This window comes from Erinaceus europaeus, chromosome 11 (genome assembly GCF_950295315.1).
Source record: "Erinaceus europaeus chromosome 11, mEriEur2.1, whole genome shotgun sequence".
Lineage (NCBI taxonomy): Eukaryota > Metazoa > Chordata > Mammalia > Eulipotyphla > Erinaceidae > Erinaceus > Erinaceus europaeus.
The window spans coordinates 75,772,531-75,788,679 of NC_080172.1; the positions used below are offsets into that span (position 1 = coordinate 75,772,531).

General features: G+C 35.8%; 1 protein-coding gene across 4 annotated transcripts in view; it reads left to right on the forward strand.

The window, feature by feature from the left end:
• Window positions 1–13,054, forward strand: part of FNBP1L (formin binding protein 1 like) — a 183,312-nt gene extending 170,258 nt beyond the window's left edge. For 3 of the 4 annotated variants that reach the window (XM_060202098.1, XM_060202096.1, XM_016193542.2), the window contains 5 exons: window positions 2,832–2,941; window positions 5,872–6,004; window positions 6,574–6,668; window positions 7,268–7,416; window positions 9,384–13,054. In XM_060202098.1, the coding sequence (XP_060058081.1) occupies window positions 2,832–2,941; window positions 5,872–6,004; window positions 6,574–6,668; window positions 7,268–7,416; window positions 9,384–9,562 (666 nt within the window). In that variant the 3' untranslated portion in view covers window positions 9,563–13,054. The remainder of the gene's footprint in view (window positions 1–2,831; window positions 2,942–5,871; window positions 6,005–6,573; window positions 6,669–7,267; window positions 7,417–9,383) is intronic. The other variant, XM_060202097.1, reaches the window with a different exon arrangement.
• Window positions 13,055–16,149: the final 3,095 nt, after the last annotated feature.

Sequence of the window (16,149 nt, forward strand, 5' to 3'; positions counted from 1 at the left end):
GAGTGTATCACAGCAAACCCAAACTCCTTAAGAAATAATTTTAGGGAGTAGGGCGGTAGTGCAGTGGGTTAAGCACAGGTGGTGCAGAGCGCAAGGATTGGCGTTAGGATCCTGGTTCGAGCCCCCGGCTCCCTACCTGCAGGGGAGTCGCTTCACAGGCGGTGAAGCAAGTCTGCAGGTGTCTGTCTTTCTCTCCCTCTCTCTGTCTTCCTCTTCTCTCTCCATTTCTGTCTGTCCTATCCAACAATGACGACATCAATAACAGCAACAACAATAATAACTACAACAATAAAACAAGGGCATAACAAAAGGGAATAGATAAATAAATATTAAAAAAAGAAGTAATTTTAGTGGGCCAGGTGGTGGCACACCTGGTTAACTGTACACATTATAGTGTACAAGAACCCAGGTTCAAGCCCCCAGGTCCCCACCTGCAGGGGGAAAGCTTCGTGAGTGGTGAAGCAGGGCTGCAGAGGTCTTTCTGTCTCTCTCCCTCTCTATCTCCTCCTCCCCTCTCAGTTTCTATGTCTATAGCAAATATATATGACAGAAATTTTAGCAGCTCAGGAGATGATTCAGTGGATAAGACATTTGACCCTCAAACATGAGGTTCCCCTTGGGTTCAATTCCTGGCACCATATGTAACCACAGTGATGCTCTCGTTCTTGTTTTTTTTTTTTCCCCCCTTTCTCAAGTAAGTAAATAAGTATTTTTTAAAGGAAATATTTTTATTTGTTAAATGAGAACTTTTTATCTTTGGCACATATATAATAGTTTTCAAAACATGGACCCCAAGTTAGATTAAATATGACAGTTGATGTTGGTAATTCACTAAATTTAAGAAACTTCCTTCAGTGTGTTGGGGGCCGGGCATGAGCCTGGATTGTGTACATGGCAAAGCAGCTCACAATCCAAGTGAGCTATTTCATTGGCCCTCAAGATGTCCTCCCTTCTTCCCTCCTTTTTATAAAGACAAACTTGCTGAGTGTTTATAAATGTGCAGACCTCTCAGGAAAAAAATTCAGAGATTCTGTTATTAGTTAAATGATAAATTTATTTGTATCTCATTCTAAAAGTGAGTTACTTTTCTTTTATTACCCCCCAAAGGTTATATCATTGTTATAGATGATGAAATAAGACTAGTTAGCTTTATATTCATCGGCATAAGTGACTCAAAGAACAGAGATATATTTGAGAGCTTATTTCAGCAGCACATTAAATTTTAAACTTGTCTATTGTATTTACTGTTGAATGTAAAACATTAATTCCCCAATAAAGACATAAATTAAAAAAAAATTTAAACTTGCATGTTCTTCAGTCTTTAAATATCTATTAGAACCAGAGCACCACTGTGGCACTTGCAGAACTGTAGAGAGCCAGCTCAGCTAGCAAGCCATTGCTCTGTCCACTGTGCCACCACCTGGGCTACAAGCTTGCTTATTCTTAAAGTCACCACTTAAAAAAGTGAAATGAATAATTGGTATCAGTTTTGGAATATATAGAACTTACAGATTTACAGATGGAATTGCTAGTTACTTATGTTGAATCTGTCGTTTAAACTCTTATAATTGAAGTACTGTGATGGAATTCACATTTAAGAGGAGAAAGAAATTGGAATCAGAAGTTTACATTTAAGTAGTAATACTTTGTGAAATGATTTAACTTCTTGAGTATCAAATAATTAGATTTTTTAATATTTATTTATTTTTACCAGAGCACTGCTCAGCTCTTATTTATGGTAGTGTGGGGGATTGAACCTGGGATTAGGAGCCTCAGACATGAAAGTCTCTTTGCATAACCATTATGCTGTCTTCCTCTGCCCTTACATTTTTTTTTTTTAAACCCCACACTGTGCAAAGATCTGCGTTCAAGCCCTGGTTGGTAGATTGGTGGGGCGAAAGCTTCCTGAGTGATGAAACTGTGCTTCAGGTGTCTGTTTTTCTCTCTCCTTTCCTTTTTAATTTCTTTATTAAAAAAAAAAATAAGTGAAAAGGAAACAATTGCCATTAGGAGCAGTGTATTTGTTGTATAGGCACTGGGCTCCAGCGATATCCCTACTGGTAAAAATAAATAAGTAAATAAATAAATAAGCTGTATGAAATAGTCTTCTTAGTATATTTTTCTTTGGATTATGTTTTGGGAATAACTGAGGAATACTATCAGGTTGTACTAAAGGTGATTGAAAATAGGCCCCTTATTAGAATATAATTTCTACTTTTTAATTCACTAAGTGGATTAAAAACAAAAAGGTCTACTTTTTGCTTTGCAACAATTTTGTGTGTTTTGGTTCTAAAGAATAGCTAAATGAATGCAACTATCCAAATACTGTATGCAGTATTAAAATACATTTCACTAATTACCTGTGAGGTAAGTTGTTTACTTGATTAAACTGTAAATTTTATATTTCTCCCGTGAACATTTGTAATATTCTGTCATTGCAGTGTCTTGATTTGGCAATATATTTATGAACACAATAGCTTGCACAGGTGGGAAATGTTTTGTGTTTCCATTTTGTTGTTGATGTAAGGAGGTTCATACGTATTTAGCTCAGCTTTGCCAACACCTGAAAATTATTTGACACTGGCGCTATCTATATTTGATAATACATTCATTCAATTCAGTTGCATGGTTTGTTAAGTTCACTGGAATTTGAGATCTTTCAATACAGTTCTTTTAATTAACATACACAAAATTATCCATTTGGACTTTAAAAGGTTTGCTTGGTGCTAATTTAAACTTAAAATTGATACGCGTTCTTATTTAATAGTGGATACAGTAAAAATAAAATTTCCTGAAAATGTCTTTTTTAATGATTTAGATTTTCTTTTCAGGGCCCTGCACTAGAAGATTTCAGTCATCTCCCACCAGAACAGAGACGTAAAAAACTACAGCAGCGTATTGATGAACTTAACAGAGAACTACAAAAAGAATCAGACCAAAAGTACTTTTATTTTTTTCCTATATGGACCTTCTAAGACATTATCATTTTTATTGAGCAGGGGAGTTAGTGGTTTAGTCCTTAACACATAGGTACAATTTCTCATCTTGTGAAGTTACTCTGTAGAGCACTCTCACTCACAGCCTAGGTCCTTTTACATCACCATGCACCAGGACCTCAGGGTCCTCCTCAGTCGCTCCCTCCTCCAGAGACCTTTGCTTTGGTGCAGTAATACCATGCCCAATTCATATTTCACTTTGTGTTCTCGCTCCCTGTTCTGTTTTTTTAAGTCTGATGTATAAGTAGTGAGATCATTGAGTATTTGCCCTTCTCTGTTTGGCTTATTTCACTTAACATGATGCCTTCAAATTCCATTCAGGATAATGCAAAGGAGATGATTTCATTATTTTTAACAGCTGAGTAGTATTCCACCATGTGTATATACCACCATCCCCCTCCTCTTAAGCCACTCAGCTGTGATTAGACATCTGGGTTGCTTCAAGTTGTAACTGATACAAAATTTCAGCTATAAGCATAAATGCACATAGATCTCTTCTATTGGGTGTGTTTGTGTCCTTTGGGTACATCCCCAGGAGGGATACTGCTGGGTTGTAGGGTACGGAGTTTCATACATGACAAAGCAGCACACTTTCCAAGTGAGCTACTTTGATAGCCTGGGTCTACTTTGAGTGCTAAGTTTAAATGTGACACATACAGTTAAAGAAAATTCATACAGCTTCATTGAAATATCCTTTATACGAAATTACGTTCAGAGTTTGGAAAAAATTATCATGGTTGTGTCATCATAGGTGAAAATAAAATGTTGGAGAATTTTTAAGATTGCACATATCTGAGTATATATATGCCTTCCATAAGTTTGCAGAATAGCTTTATGGTTCTTTACTAAGAATAATTTTACCAACATTAACTCTCATATATTTAAGTAAATTTTCATTTTGCTTTGATATATAAGTGAAATTCAGTAGCAAAATATTTTGATAAACAAAGTTTGATTTCTTTCAGATTTATTCACAAATAGATTGATATAATTTCCTTCTAAGTTTTATAAAATGTTTCCTTTTAGTTTCAGTTTTGTGGAAGGGAGTCAGGCGGCAGCGCAGTGGGTTAAGCGTAAGTGGCGCAAAGTGCAAGGACCGATGTAAGGATCCCGGTTCAAGCCCCCGGCTCTCCACCTGCAGGGGAGTCCCTTCACGAGCAGTGAAGCAGGTCTGCAGGTGTCTGTCTTTCTCTCCCTGTCTTCCCCTACTCTCTCCATTTCTCTCTCTGCTATCCAACAATGACAACAACCATAGTAACTACAACAACAATTAAAAAAAAAAAAAAAAAAGGAAAGATAGTGGAAGTAAGGAGACCAGTTAATGGACCTTAAAATGTCCAGGTGATAGATGGTGTGGGCCTAAATTAAGATGTACCTCAGGAATAGAAGGAATATTAAATATTGAAATAATTTTAAAGGCAGACTATATTAGTTTTTTTTTAAAAACCTGGTTGATTGTCCAAGAAGAAGAAAATGGATGCATTAATACACACACATGCACGCACACACACACACACACACACACACACACACACACACAATAGACTTTGTAAGTAAGAATTGATTGACATAAGGAGAATCGATTGACATAAATTGAAACTATGAAAAAAAAATAAAATTGGGAGTAAGATCATGATTTTGTTTATATTATTTTTATTGGTAATTTAATATAAGTACTTTAAAGTATGTGGAAAAAAGCATGGCTGTATCTGCTTGAGTTAAATCTGGAATTTAAAGAGGAAAGAACTGAAGATACATATTTGAGAGACAGGGAAAGACAAGTGATATCAAAACACGTAGCCAGTTATATCCCAATAAAATTGGATAACAGGTTTTGAGATCCTAGAAAAGCAGTCAAATATGAGAAGAAACCTTTGCCATTTTATGAAGTACACATTTAAAGGATGAGTGGTTGAAGATAAGGTATGAATGAGATTATGTGACCATAGAGGTAGAAGGGAAACAGAGATGTTATTTTACGAAACTGAAGAAGGAAAAAAGAACTACAGAGTGCAAAAATCAAGAGTTGCATATGTTAGGGTGTGGTAGAGAGCTGATTGAGGCATAATCCATTGTAATGGTTATTCAAAAGTTAGAAGGAAATGAATTTAAAGGGGGAAGCTTATATTAAAGATAGCATTACTATTTCTAGCATAGTTCAAAGATGATGCTGTGAACTAAGAAAAGGAACGCTGATGGAATAATGTATCTGTATGGGAACATAAGTTTGACTTGGTACATGATGGATGAGTTGAGCATATTCAGGACCATTCTTCCACCCCCAGCCCTTCCACCCCTTATATATAATCTTATTTAGGAAGCACAAAATGAAGTATGAATTTTTTTTTTTTTTTTTAACCAGAGCACTGTTCAGCTGTGGCTAATGGTGGTGCAGGGGATTGAACCAAATTTTTTTTTTTTTAAATATTTAAGGTGTTTTAAAAGACTGTCTACAGGAGTTGGGTATAGTGCAGCGGGTTAAGTGTAGGTAGCGCAAAGCGCAAGGAGACCAGCATAAGGATCCCGGTTTGAGCCCCCTGGCTCCCCACCTGCAGGGGAGTTGTTTCATAGGCGGTGAAGCAGGTCTGCAGGTGTCTATCTTTCTCTCTCCCTCTCTTTCTTCCCCAACTCTCTCCATTTCTCTCTGTCCTATCCAATAACGATGACATCAGTAACAACAATAACTACAACAATAAAAAAACAAGGGCGACAAAAGGGAATAAATATTAAAAAATAGAAGGCTATCTACACAAGTTACTAATTTTATGTATATCAGCTTTTTTAACATCTTTAAGTTGGAAATATTTGGCAAAACTTAGAGAAATGTGAGTCGTAACATAAGTGAACATTTAATTCTCTGGCATCTCATTTTTAGGGAAGCACTCAACAAGATGAAAGATGTGTATGAGAAAAATCCACAAATGGGGGATCCAGGGAGTTTGCAACCTAAATTAGCAGAAACGATGAATAACATTGACCGCCTAAGAATGGAAATCCATAAAAACGAGGTAGCGGCTTTATTTTATTTTAGTGGTTGTCTAAGATAAGCTATTTTCATAAATTTCATTATAATAGATTGATTTTTGCTAAAACTATCTTAAAACAGATTTTAAATTTTAGGATATATACTCTAAAAGTGTCACTATGACCTAGAATCTTTAGATGTAGTGTCTTGTTGAAGATTTTTCAGCTTTATAAAACTTTACAACTTTATAAAACTAAGTTTATGTTTTATACATATAAAAATATACAACTACTTTTTAAAATCTACTTTAAAGTTGTTCATTATTCACCAAATTGAAATAAGAATTTCTTTTTAAGAATTATGTAACAATGGCTGGGGAGATTACATAATGATTATGCAAAAAAGACATTTAGTGCCTGACACTCACACATTTCAGGTTCAGTCCTCAGCACTACCAGAAGCCAGAGTTGAATAGTGCTGTTATGATTTAAAACATTATGTAACAAAAGGTCAAAGCACATTTAAAAATTTTTAGAAGCAGAATATTTCATAAACTTCTAAAACTACTTACTAAATTAAGTTTTATATTCCTATTGCCCCCTTCTTCCTAAGGCTTGGCTCTCTGAAGTTGAAGGTAAAACAGGTGTGAGAGGAGACAGAAGACATAGCAGTGACATAAATCATCTTGTAACACAAGGACGAGAAAGGTCATTTTTTCATTTTAATTATATTCTTTCTTCCCAAACTTTTCTCACCTTTTTGTCCTAAATGTTTCATACAGTACTTTTCATATTTCTGATTTAACAAGTTTGACTTTTAGTAATACCAGTCTTTGCAATGTAGACAGTTTCCTTTTCTTTATAATAACTGTCGGTGATATACACAACTTCATGTATATTCACACAGATGTTATACACACCAAAACAGCAGGAATAATTTTGGAGCTACAGCCTAGAGGCCTGAGTGCCTCAGTCCTGAGGACCTTCCCTTAAGGTTTAGATGGAGTTGGGTAGATTATGCTTATCCCATTTTATAACTGAGCCCAGTGATAATGAGGCATATTTATTCTATACATGCTGTGTGGCTAGAATACCATAGGTTTCTAATTTCAGAAAATTAAATATAGATACATTTTGCATTAGAAATAACTTATCTTTGTACACAAATAATAGACACATGGATGAGATTCTTAGAGTTGTCTATTAATGTTTGATTCCCTGAATTGACCGTGAGGAGATCAAGTTGTAGATAATAAAAAAATTTTCCGTTTGTGATACTGATCCAAATTGATTTTATATTTTTATAGTCCTGAGGGAAGTTACACTGATGATGCAAACCAAGAAGTTCGTGGACCACCCCAGCAGCATGGTCACCATAATGAATTTGATGATGAATTTGAAGATGATGATCCTTTGCCTGCTATTGGACACTGTAAAGCTATCTATCCTTTTGATGGTATGTTTTTCTTAATATCTGATAAAAACTACATAAAGCGAGCCAAGCATTTCAGTGTTCACAGCTAAATAATTTTCAAAACTTTTAATCCCAGTTCATCAGCATGGTTACGTTTGTTTTAACTGTATTACAGATATTTCGATAAGTGAGGTTGAAAGAAAATTACTTTTAGGGCCTGGATGGTAGCACAGCGGGTTAAGCACACAAAGCACGAAGCTCAAGGACTGGCGTAAGGATCCCGTTTTGAGCCCCCAGTTCCCCACCTGCAGGGTGGTCACTTCATAAAGCAGTGAAGCAGGTCTGCAGGTGTCTATCTTTCTCTCCCCCTCTCTGTCTTCCTCTCCTCTCTCGATTTCTCTCTGTCCTATCCAACAACAACAATAATAATAATAACAACAACAACAGTGATAAACAAGGGCAATAAAGGAGGAAAGTAAATAAAAAATTTAAAGATTTAAAAACAAAAAAAAAGTCTTGAATACATTAAAAAAATAACTTTTAAATTACTAGCATCTTGTACAGATCAGTATTTTATTGTCAACTTTGATCAATAAAGAGTTTCCCAGGGCCAGGTGCTGGCACACCTGGTTGAGCTCACATGTTACCATGCACAAAGACCCAGGTTCAAACCCTTGCTCCCAACCTGTAGGTGAAAGCTTCACAAGTAGTATTGCAGGTATCTTTCTCTTTCCCACTGTCTCCCCTCTCTCAATTTCTCTCTGTCTCTGTCCAATAAATAAAAATAAAATAAAATTTAAATTAAAAAAATTCAGAGATCTTATTCACTGTACATGCACTCAATAAAATTGATGTACCTGAGCCAAACGCAGGAAGTTGCAGGCTGGTAGATGTCACTTTATGACTTTCCTTGCAATTTGTTAATATTGAGAGATACAAGGCAAGTGATGGCATAGCTGAATGGAACTATCATTCTTCTGAGTTTGTAAGATACATTTTCAGTTTGTAAGAAAAAAGTATATAATGGATCCTAAAAAAAGTATTTTAAAAAATATATAATGGCTCCTGTCCTTTCCCCTGTGATAGAGAACAAACCCTGTGAAGGGGAAGATGGCATTGTGGGCTCTCCTATAGATTTTTAGCTACCCTTGCTTTCTTCCATTGTGAAAGGTCTTTTTTTCTCAACTCACAGAAAAGCAGAATAGTAAGGTTTTCACAAATAACTTACTGTATCAATGAGATTATTTATTTATTTATTGTGGCTTATGATGGTGTGGGGGATTGAACCTGGCACTTTGGAGACTTAAGCATGAGAGTGTCTTTGCATAACCATTATGCTGTCTACCCCCATCAGTAAAATTATATGTAGTATAAGGGTCTTTTTCTACTCACCCATTGTATTTGCAAATATATTAAATTTCTAGTGAATGTAATCTAGAGTTGGAAAAAGAGCTCATCATGCTAGGTGAAGATTAATTTGTGAATATTATTACTGCTGAACAAGTTTTAGCTCAAAAAGCATCCATGTGGGTTAGAGTTTGAGGAAAAGTTGTGCTTTTTGGATGTGGCCATTCTGTTTTTGCTGGAACTGAACCTGTATTTTCCTCTGTTCTTTCTTCCCAATGTCTGACTTGCTACTTTTTCATGATACATCCCTTACGAGATTTTCAGGTAGCAGTACTATTCAAATTTTAGAAAGAAGTTGGAATAGTGAAATAGGAAGTAGAGTACTATCAAGTCTTATAGTGTCATTGTGTCTTAGATATTTCATCTGCTACATGGTGGTGAAATTATTAAAGCTAGCCTCATAGGTTACTGTGCAGCTCAAGTGAGATAATGTGTGCGAAGCTCTGGGTAAACTAGCAAATACCAAAGAGATGTTGTTGGGCTGGTTGTTATTAGGTGCATTGACATGAAGTAGAGTTTCTTGTAATTTTGTGCATTTGTAATTTCTATTTGAAATTATTGTTGCACTTAAACTGCACTGTATTATGAAAATTCTCATCTAGGACATAATGAAGGTACTCTGGCAATGAAAGAAGGTGAAGTTCTGTACATTATTGAGGAGGACAAAGGTGATGGATGGACAAGAGCTCGGAGACAGAATGGTGAAGAAGGCTACGTTCCCACATCCTACATTGATGTAACTCTAGAGAAAAACAGTAAAGGTGCAGTAACTTACATCTAAACTAACCAGACAACTTTGTGACATATATGGCCTAGAAGTGATAAAATGAAAGCACATTCAACGGGTGGAAAAACACAAAATATAAAAGGCATTCGAGATTGATTGTTCACTATGTGAGCTGAGTGTAGTCCCGATATTAGAGATGTGAGTGGTACCACAAACTGTTCTCATGATGTTTTACCATTTGAATGATGTTGGTGTGAAACTTAATTGATGCCTTTTGCTTTATGTTCTGCTTAAGTCTTTGTGAAGGATTTGTGTTTTTCTGCCTTATAAGTTATAGAGTATGTTCTATTGGGCTGGAGTCCATAGACAGTTACACACACACACACACACACACACCCCCACACACACCCCCACACACACCCACACACACACCCACACACACACCCACACACACACACACCCACCCCACTTTAGAAAACAGTGACTGTAGTGAATATAAAGGATTAAAACAGCTCTGAAATGCTCCAGGAAGCTGATTTCTAAAAGAGTGGTTTGGTATAGTCTGAATTTGTAGCTACAACTTCCAGAAAGAAAAGCAATAGTTTGCTAATTGGACAAAATAAGGATATAGTCATTTTTGTTTTCCTCCTTATTCTTTGGTTTCCCAGAGGAAGAAAACAAATACCTGTTGCTTAATCAATTTTAGTAATAGGCTAATCAAGAGACCTGCAAAATAAATCAACCTGGCCTTGCTTTTTTAATGTGATTAAAACAGCTTTTAGTCCTTAAAATATTTTTCAATTAAGTAATTTTCAATAATGTATAAGCATTTCCCACAGATTAGCCTAATGCTTGTATTTTTCATCTTGAAGATGTCTTTTGTAAAATCTTCAGTGACTGTTAAGCATTCAGGTGCTAAATAAACTAAGAGGAAATTTTGAATTGAGTGATGATGCTAGAAAAATTTCTTTGGAAGAGAAAAATAATTTATTTAATAATTGGGCTGGGAGAAAATATATTTACCACCACGTAGAGCATTTCCTCATTTTAAGCTGAATGATAAGTTATTAGCAAAGTTTTTTTTTTTAATGTCTTCAATAACATGTTTTTGGAAACATACAGTCAAGGATTGTACAGTGCAAGTCGCATGGGGAAATAAAGTAGCTCATGTTTTGAAATGTGCTATTATCTATAGCTGATTATAAAAATGATTTTTGGAACATGTGGGATGTCTGAACATCCCTTTTTGTCCTACCAAAGGTCTTCAGTAATTGTTCTTTTCTTTTTCCTCCTGGACTACAGGTTCCTGAAGAGGGTTTCTGAGGAAATGGGCAAGATGTTGAAGGAGGTTACATGCAGCTGATTTTAGGGGGAGGGTAGTAAGAGTTGTCAGGATCAAACAGAGAGTGAGAGAAGCAAGTTGCATGAGTGCATGCAGACATGATTATTTTTTTTACTAACTTCATTAGCATTTCCATACATTGTTTTTAAAAAATCATCGTAATACCAACCTTTAAATTCTTTGTTCAAAATTATTCACATGAAGGGGGAAAATGCCAAAAAAAAAAAAAAAAAAAAGGCTAAACTTTTTCCCCCCATTTATTTTACTGGTATCTGAATCAAAGACTGCAGAGCTGTTATTACATTGTACTGTCCCAACAGCACTGTCTCCATTCCCAGCTCTGTTTTGATTGGCTTTTTAGACCCATTATCTGTTAGACTCCTTGCCATTTGTCAGTGTCTGCCTGCGTGTGTCACCTCTGCTTGCTTAACATCCTGTTGCATGTCTAGAATGGTTGGGTTAGATTTTCAGGCATGTCTTTATAATCCCTTGTTCTTGTCAAAGCTTTGTTTTGTTTTACATTTGTAGTGCAAATCACTTGTCAAACATCTCCAGCACTAATGTTTCCATCTAGTATTCCTATATGCTGCTATAACTTCCCCCACTACAAAACATTCCAATTTTGGCATTATGAAGTAGGTTATGAACCTGCAGTATTTATGATAAGAAAAAGAAAACATCTCTGCTCTAGCCTACAGCCCAGTTGAAAGAACTCTTTGAAACATCTTCAGCACCTCAGTCTGGGAAGAATCTATAGTCAGCACTGAAATCCTGGCATAATAAACACAGAAGATACTCACCACCTCAAGACAAAGGACCGTTGTCAGAAGTCAGCTGCTTCCATTCAAATGCTGCCTTAAACTAGAGTGCCTAAATCTGTTGATTGCCAACACTACCACTACAGTATCCCATAAAGGGCTTTATGTCAGCTCAGTGCGACCTCCTCTAACTTAACAGCATTGCTGCAGCTGCTGATGTATCCTTGGTAGGTGACTTTTAGAGCTCTACCATGTTTGATGGTGCATCTTCAAATTTATGCATCAACCTAAGGACATGTCTGAATCCATTTTACTTTACTCAGTGTTTTCATGAGAAGTTTTATGGAACCCCCATTGTCTTCTAATTTGGGGTTATCCTGCTCTTGTCTGATTCTTCATTAATAGTCTGTTTCCAAGTGATGCTTTTATTCAAACCAGATTAAATTTAGTGAAAGTCGGTTATGATCTCTGTGCACTTTTACTTGTAAAATGGAATTTTCTGTATGTTTATACTTGTAAATATTATTGTCATTAGTGCCCCTATTGCTCGTATTGTTGTGCCTCACACTTGTGATTCTGTTAATGACTCATATCTTAACTAATTTCTTAGTGGTGTTTAATAGTGGGGGTGGGGAGTATTTGTACCATGAAAGCTTCATTAATTTGGTTCTTTACTCTTTTTGAGGAAAGAAAGAGAACTTGAAGTGGTCTGTGTATTATTGGATTTTAAGCAATACTTTAGAAGCTGTATGACTGCTTACGTAATTTTTCCCAGTGTTATTTGAATCGTACTACCAGCTATACTAAAGCTGAATGACAATTGTGTGAAAGCTTATGCCTTTATAAGATCAAGTACACCCCTGTTACACAGCTGACATGTAGTGATTACCTTTGAAGTTAGTAAACTATAAAGTTTAGATTTTGAATCTCGTTACAGGGTTATTTATATAATGTGACATTATTCAATACTGACAGACTACATAAAGTAGTTTTAAAATCTAGTGCTATTTTTATTTTAAAGGTTAGCATTCAAGAGGAAATGTCATCTGGTTGTATTTGTCTTCTGTACAAGGCCTGAAGTGCTTGTGTTTTTTTGGCTAGTAGCCACAGAGGGCAAAGTTTAAGGTTTTCTTGTAAGGACTCACTGTTCTTTTCAAGCTACTGTTTGTTTTTCTAAAAGCAGGATTTGCTCCCGTAGGAGGCAAGTTCCTTCATGTGAATAGTGCAGCCTGCATATGGGTTACTACAGTAGGAAAATCATTTGTACTTGCACAGTTTAAATCATTCTTCAATTTTAAACATTGAATTGTTCAAAAGAAATGTTTAATTTTTCAGTAATTTTTACTCTTTTGTGCACTGTTGATTTCTTAATGGTAAATGCTTTGTTTAAGATAGTATTCTCTTTGAGAATATTTTCATGGAATAAAAAAATCTTTTCATGGTCAATGAAGGTGTATACTGTGTTATCTCTCATTGCTATATTCACTAGAAGATATACTAATTTTGTTCATGAATGTATCAAATCCCAGATAATGCAAAGCAGATCACAAGTTACACGAGTAGAAGCATCTGTGTTGGTCAGGTTAGCCTTTTTTGCAAAAACAGTTTTAGAGATTTATTGGTAGTTCTTCTTAATTTTTGTTTCCTTCTCTGAAGCTTAACTATTTTTACACTGACTTTAAATTTGTAATACGTGGTGGTTTAAATATTTTTTCTGCAGTTGTTATATTGCACACGATTTGCTTTTACCCCATTAAAAAGCAAACACCCCCCGCCCCCCAGCACTGGCTCTATACTATTATAGTTTACCCCAATAACATGTTGGTTATCATTTCCTGTGTTTGAATTCTTAGACCAGTCAGACAGAACCTCCGTTTTCCTGGTATATTAAGCATAGGAAAAAAGTGATCACCAGGATTTATATTATTTTAGAAAGTTTTAATTTAGAAAATTTAGCTTTTAAAAAGGTAAGTATAGGGCTGGGGAGGCAGCATAATGGTTATGCAAAGAGACTTTCAGGCATGAGACTCCAGGGTCCCAGGTTCAATCCCCAGCACCAGCACCAGCATAAGCCAGGGCTGAGCAGTGCTCTGGTCTCTCTTCCCTCTCCATATATACCTCTCATTAAAATAAATAAATAAATAAAATACCAAAACTTTAAAAAAACATTTTTTTAAAAAAAGTATAAAACTCAACTTTTTGAAACCTAAAGAGGGGAATAAAATTTAGGGCCCTGAGTAATGAAGAATTCAAACTGTTGAGTTGAAATATTAGATAAACATGCCAAACTTGGAAGTAGAGACATAAATAAAACAGCAGGAAGACAGTGCCAGAAAACAAAACAACAGAAAACTCCCTACTTAAAATAATGAAAAGGATTTTTTTTTTAAATTAAAGATCAGGAAGTTTAATCCTACTTGTTAAGGAAAGACAACATCCATATAACAATATTAACAAAAGAAGGATCTCCAGACTTGAAAAGAATAATTTTTCTTTGTGAAGAAGGTATTAGCTTAGTTTGGGGAAAAAAAAAAAAAGTTAAACACCAAGCCCGCTGTCAGTAATCTCAGGAACTAGAAAATAAATGAAGTGTCAATAAATGAGGTGTCAAAGGCATAAGGCACAGGACAATATAAATTTTGAATACTGAAGTTTGACAACAAACTTAGTATTAGCTAATTTTGCCAACATATAAGGGGAAATAATGGGTGACTGACCTAGGTTCTAATAAGTTAGGTAAAGTTGAGATGGTTTGTTTCTTTAGATATAAATGGGGAGCTATATATAGTCATAATTATTTTTTCTTTTTTTATATTTATTTTCCCTTTTGTTTCCCTTGTTTAACATTGTTGTGGTGTCATAATTACTTTGATTTCAGCACAGTTTTTATTTGATAAGTGTGTGTGTAAGATGGTGATAGCATTGTTGTGCTAATCTAAGTGAGAATGCCCACCCTGAGGAACATTTCATGTGGAAGATATGTATGCCAATGAGCCATTAAAAAAAGAAGACTAAGGATCACTCTGCTTAAACTTAAAATTACTGTTTCTTCTTCAAAGATAGCTGTCACTGTGAATATCATATAGTTTTGTTCTCATTTTTATCACATGGGTATTTTTGCCCTAAACCTGACTAGCTTTGTTTTTTAAGTCCAGTAAACTCTGTATAAACAGATGGTACTGAGCCAGTGCTATTCTGTACTAAATGTTGAAATAAAGCTTTACTCTTTGGTAAGTAGTAACTCCAAAAGGTAGTAAAGCTAGTTAGCTCTGTAAGTTCTAGCATGTGTGGTTTCCTTCAGAAGTCACATTGTGACACTTTGTGAAACATTACTGGTTTATGTACTAGAGACAAAGTTGAAGGGGACTAACTTTTGATTTACTATTACTTATTTCAGGCATTGAAATCATAAATCCTTGGGTGGGAGAGGGACCTGGACCAAGCTGAGGAAGACTTCCTTTGTTCATCCTCCAAAGAAATAGCTCATCCTGCCACAGGGGAGAAGAAACAGATAAGCTCTGGTGGCACCTGGGGAGACTGGGCATATGGGTACACCCAGGGGTTTTTGGAACATAACCCTTTGTGGTGTAAGCCTGGCCTCAGATGTTTCCTTTATCTGGCTGCTTACTCTGTTGTGGAGGGTAACCTGTCTTGTGCTTTGAAGAGGTGTGAAGAGAGAGGGACTACGCTTAGTACTCAGGAGTATGCTTCCTGCATATGGCAGCACAACGTCTCTGTTTTTCTAATTTTCCATAGGACTGGTCTGCAGAGAGGAATAATCACTTTTGTCTGTCTCTGTATCATCTTTGTTACAGAGTTAATCTTTGTCTTTATTTACTTGGGTCGACCAAAGTGCTCTGCTATGGGGCTGATAGAAGCCCTGGCAGACTTCCCTAGTTGGTTTTTCCTTTTTGCTACTTACTGTCCAGCATTATAACTGGAAGCCAACTAGCCATTGTTTTTTTGCTGGTTGGCCAATGTGGGGGATATGGTCTTGGGTGTGCAGTAAGATTGACTTAAAATACCAACTCCTAGTTCTGTCATCTAAGATTACCAATCCCTTCCTTTCTTCCTCTTCCCTTTGTCTACGTTTCCCCATCTCTAGTTGGCAGCTCCTACCACTGGCTTTTGATGGATAGCCAATTACCAGAAGTACTACCCTGTCCAGTGAAGTGAGATGGGGATCAGTTTCATGTACTCTTTGTCCAGGTACCATGCAGCACATTAATTAACAATTAAGTTGAATGGGGAAAGTCATTGGAAGTTTGCCCTTAAGTCAAAGCATGGAAGTATTACTAAACTGATGACAGGTATGTCAAAAAACTATATCAACCTAGCTGCGATGATTGATAAATTATAAGCGATTGATAGATGATTTGTACTAGTTAGAAAAATAACTCTATTATATGATTTACATGTTTAGCATTCCACTTGAAATATTTTAATATTATCTTGAGATTGTTTTTATTGAACATTGTTTAGTGGTTTTTCCTTAACCAGTTTCATTTTATGATAAATATTCTGTGATAGAAATATACAGT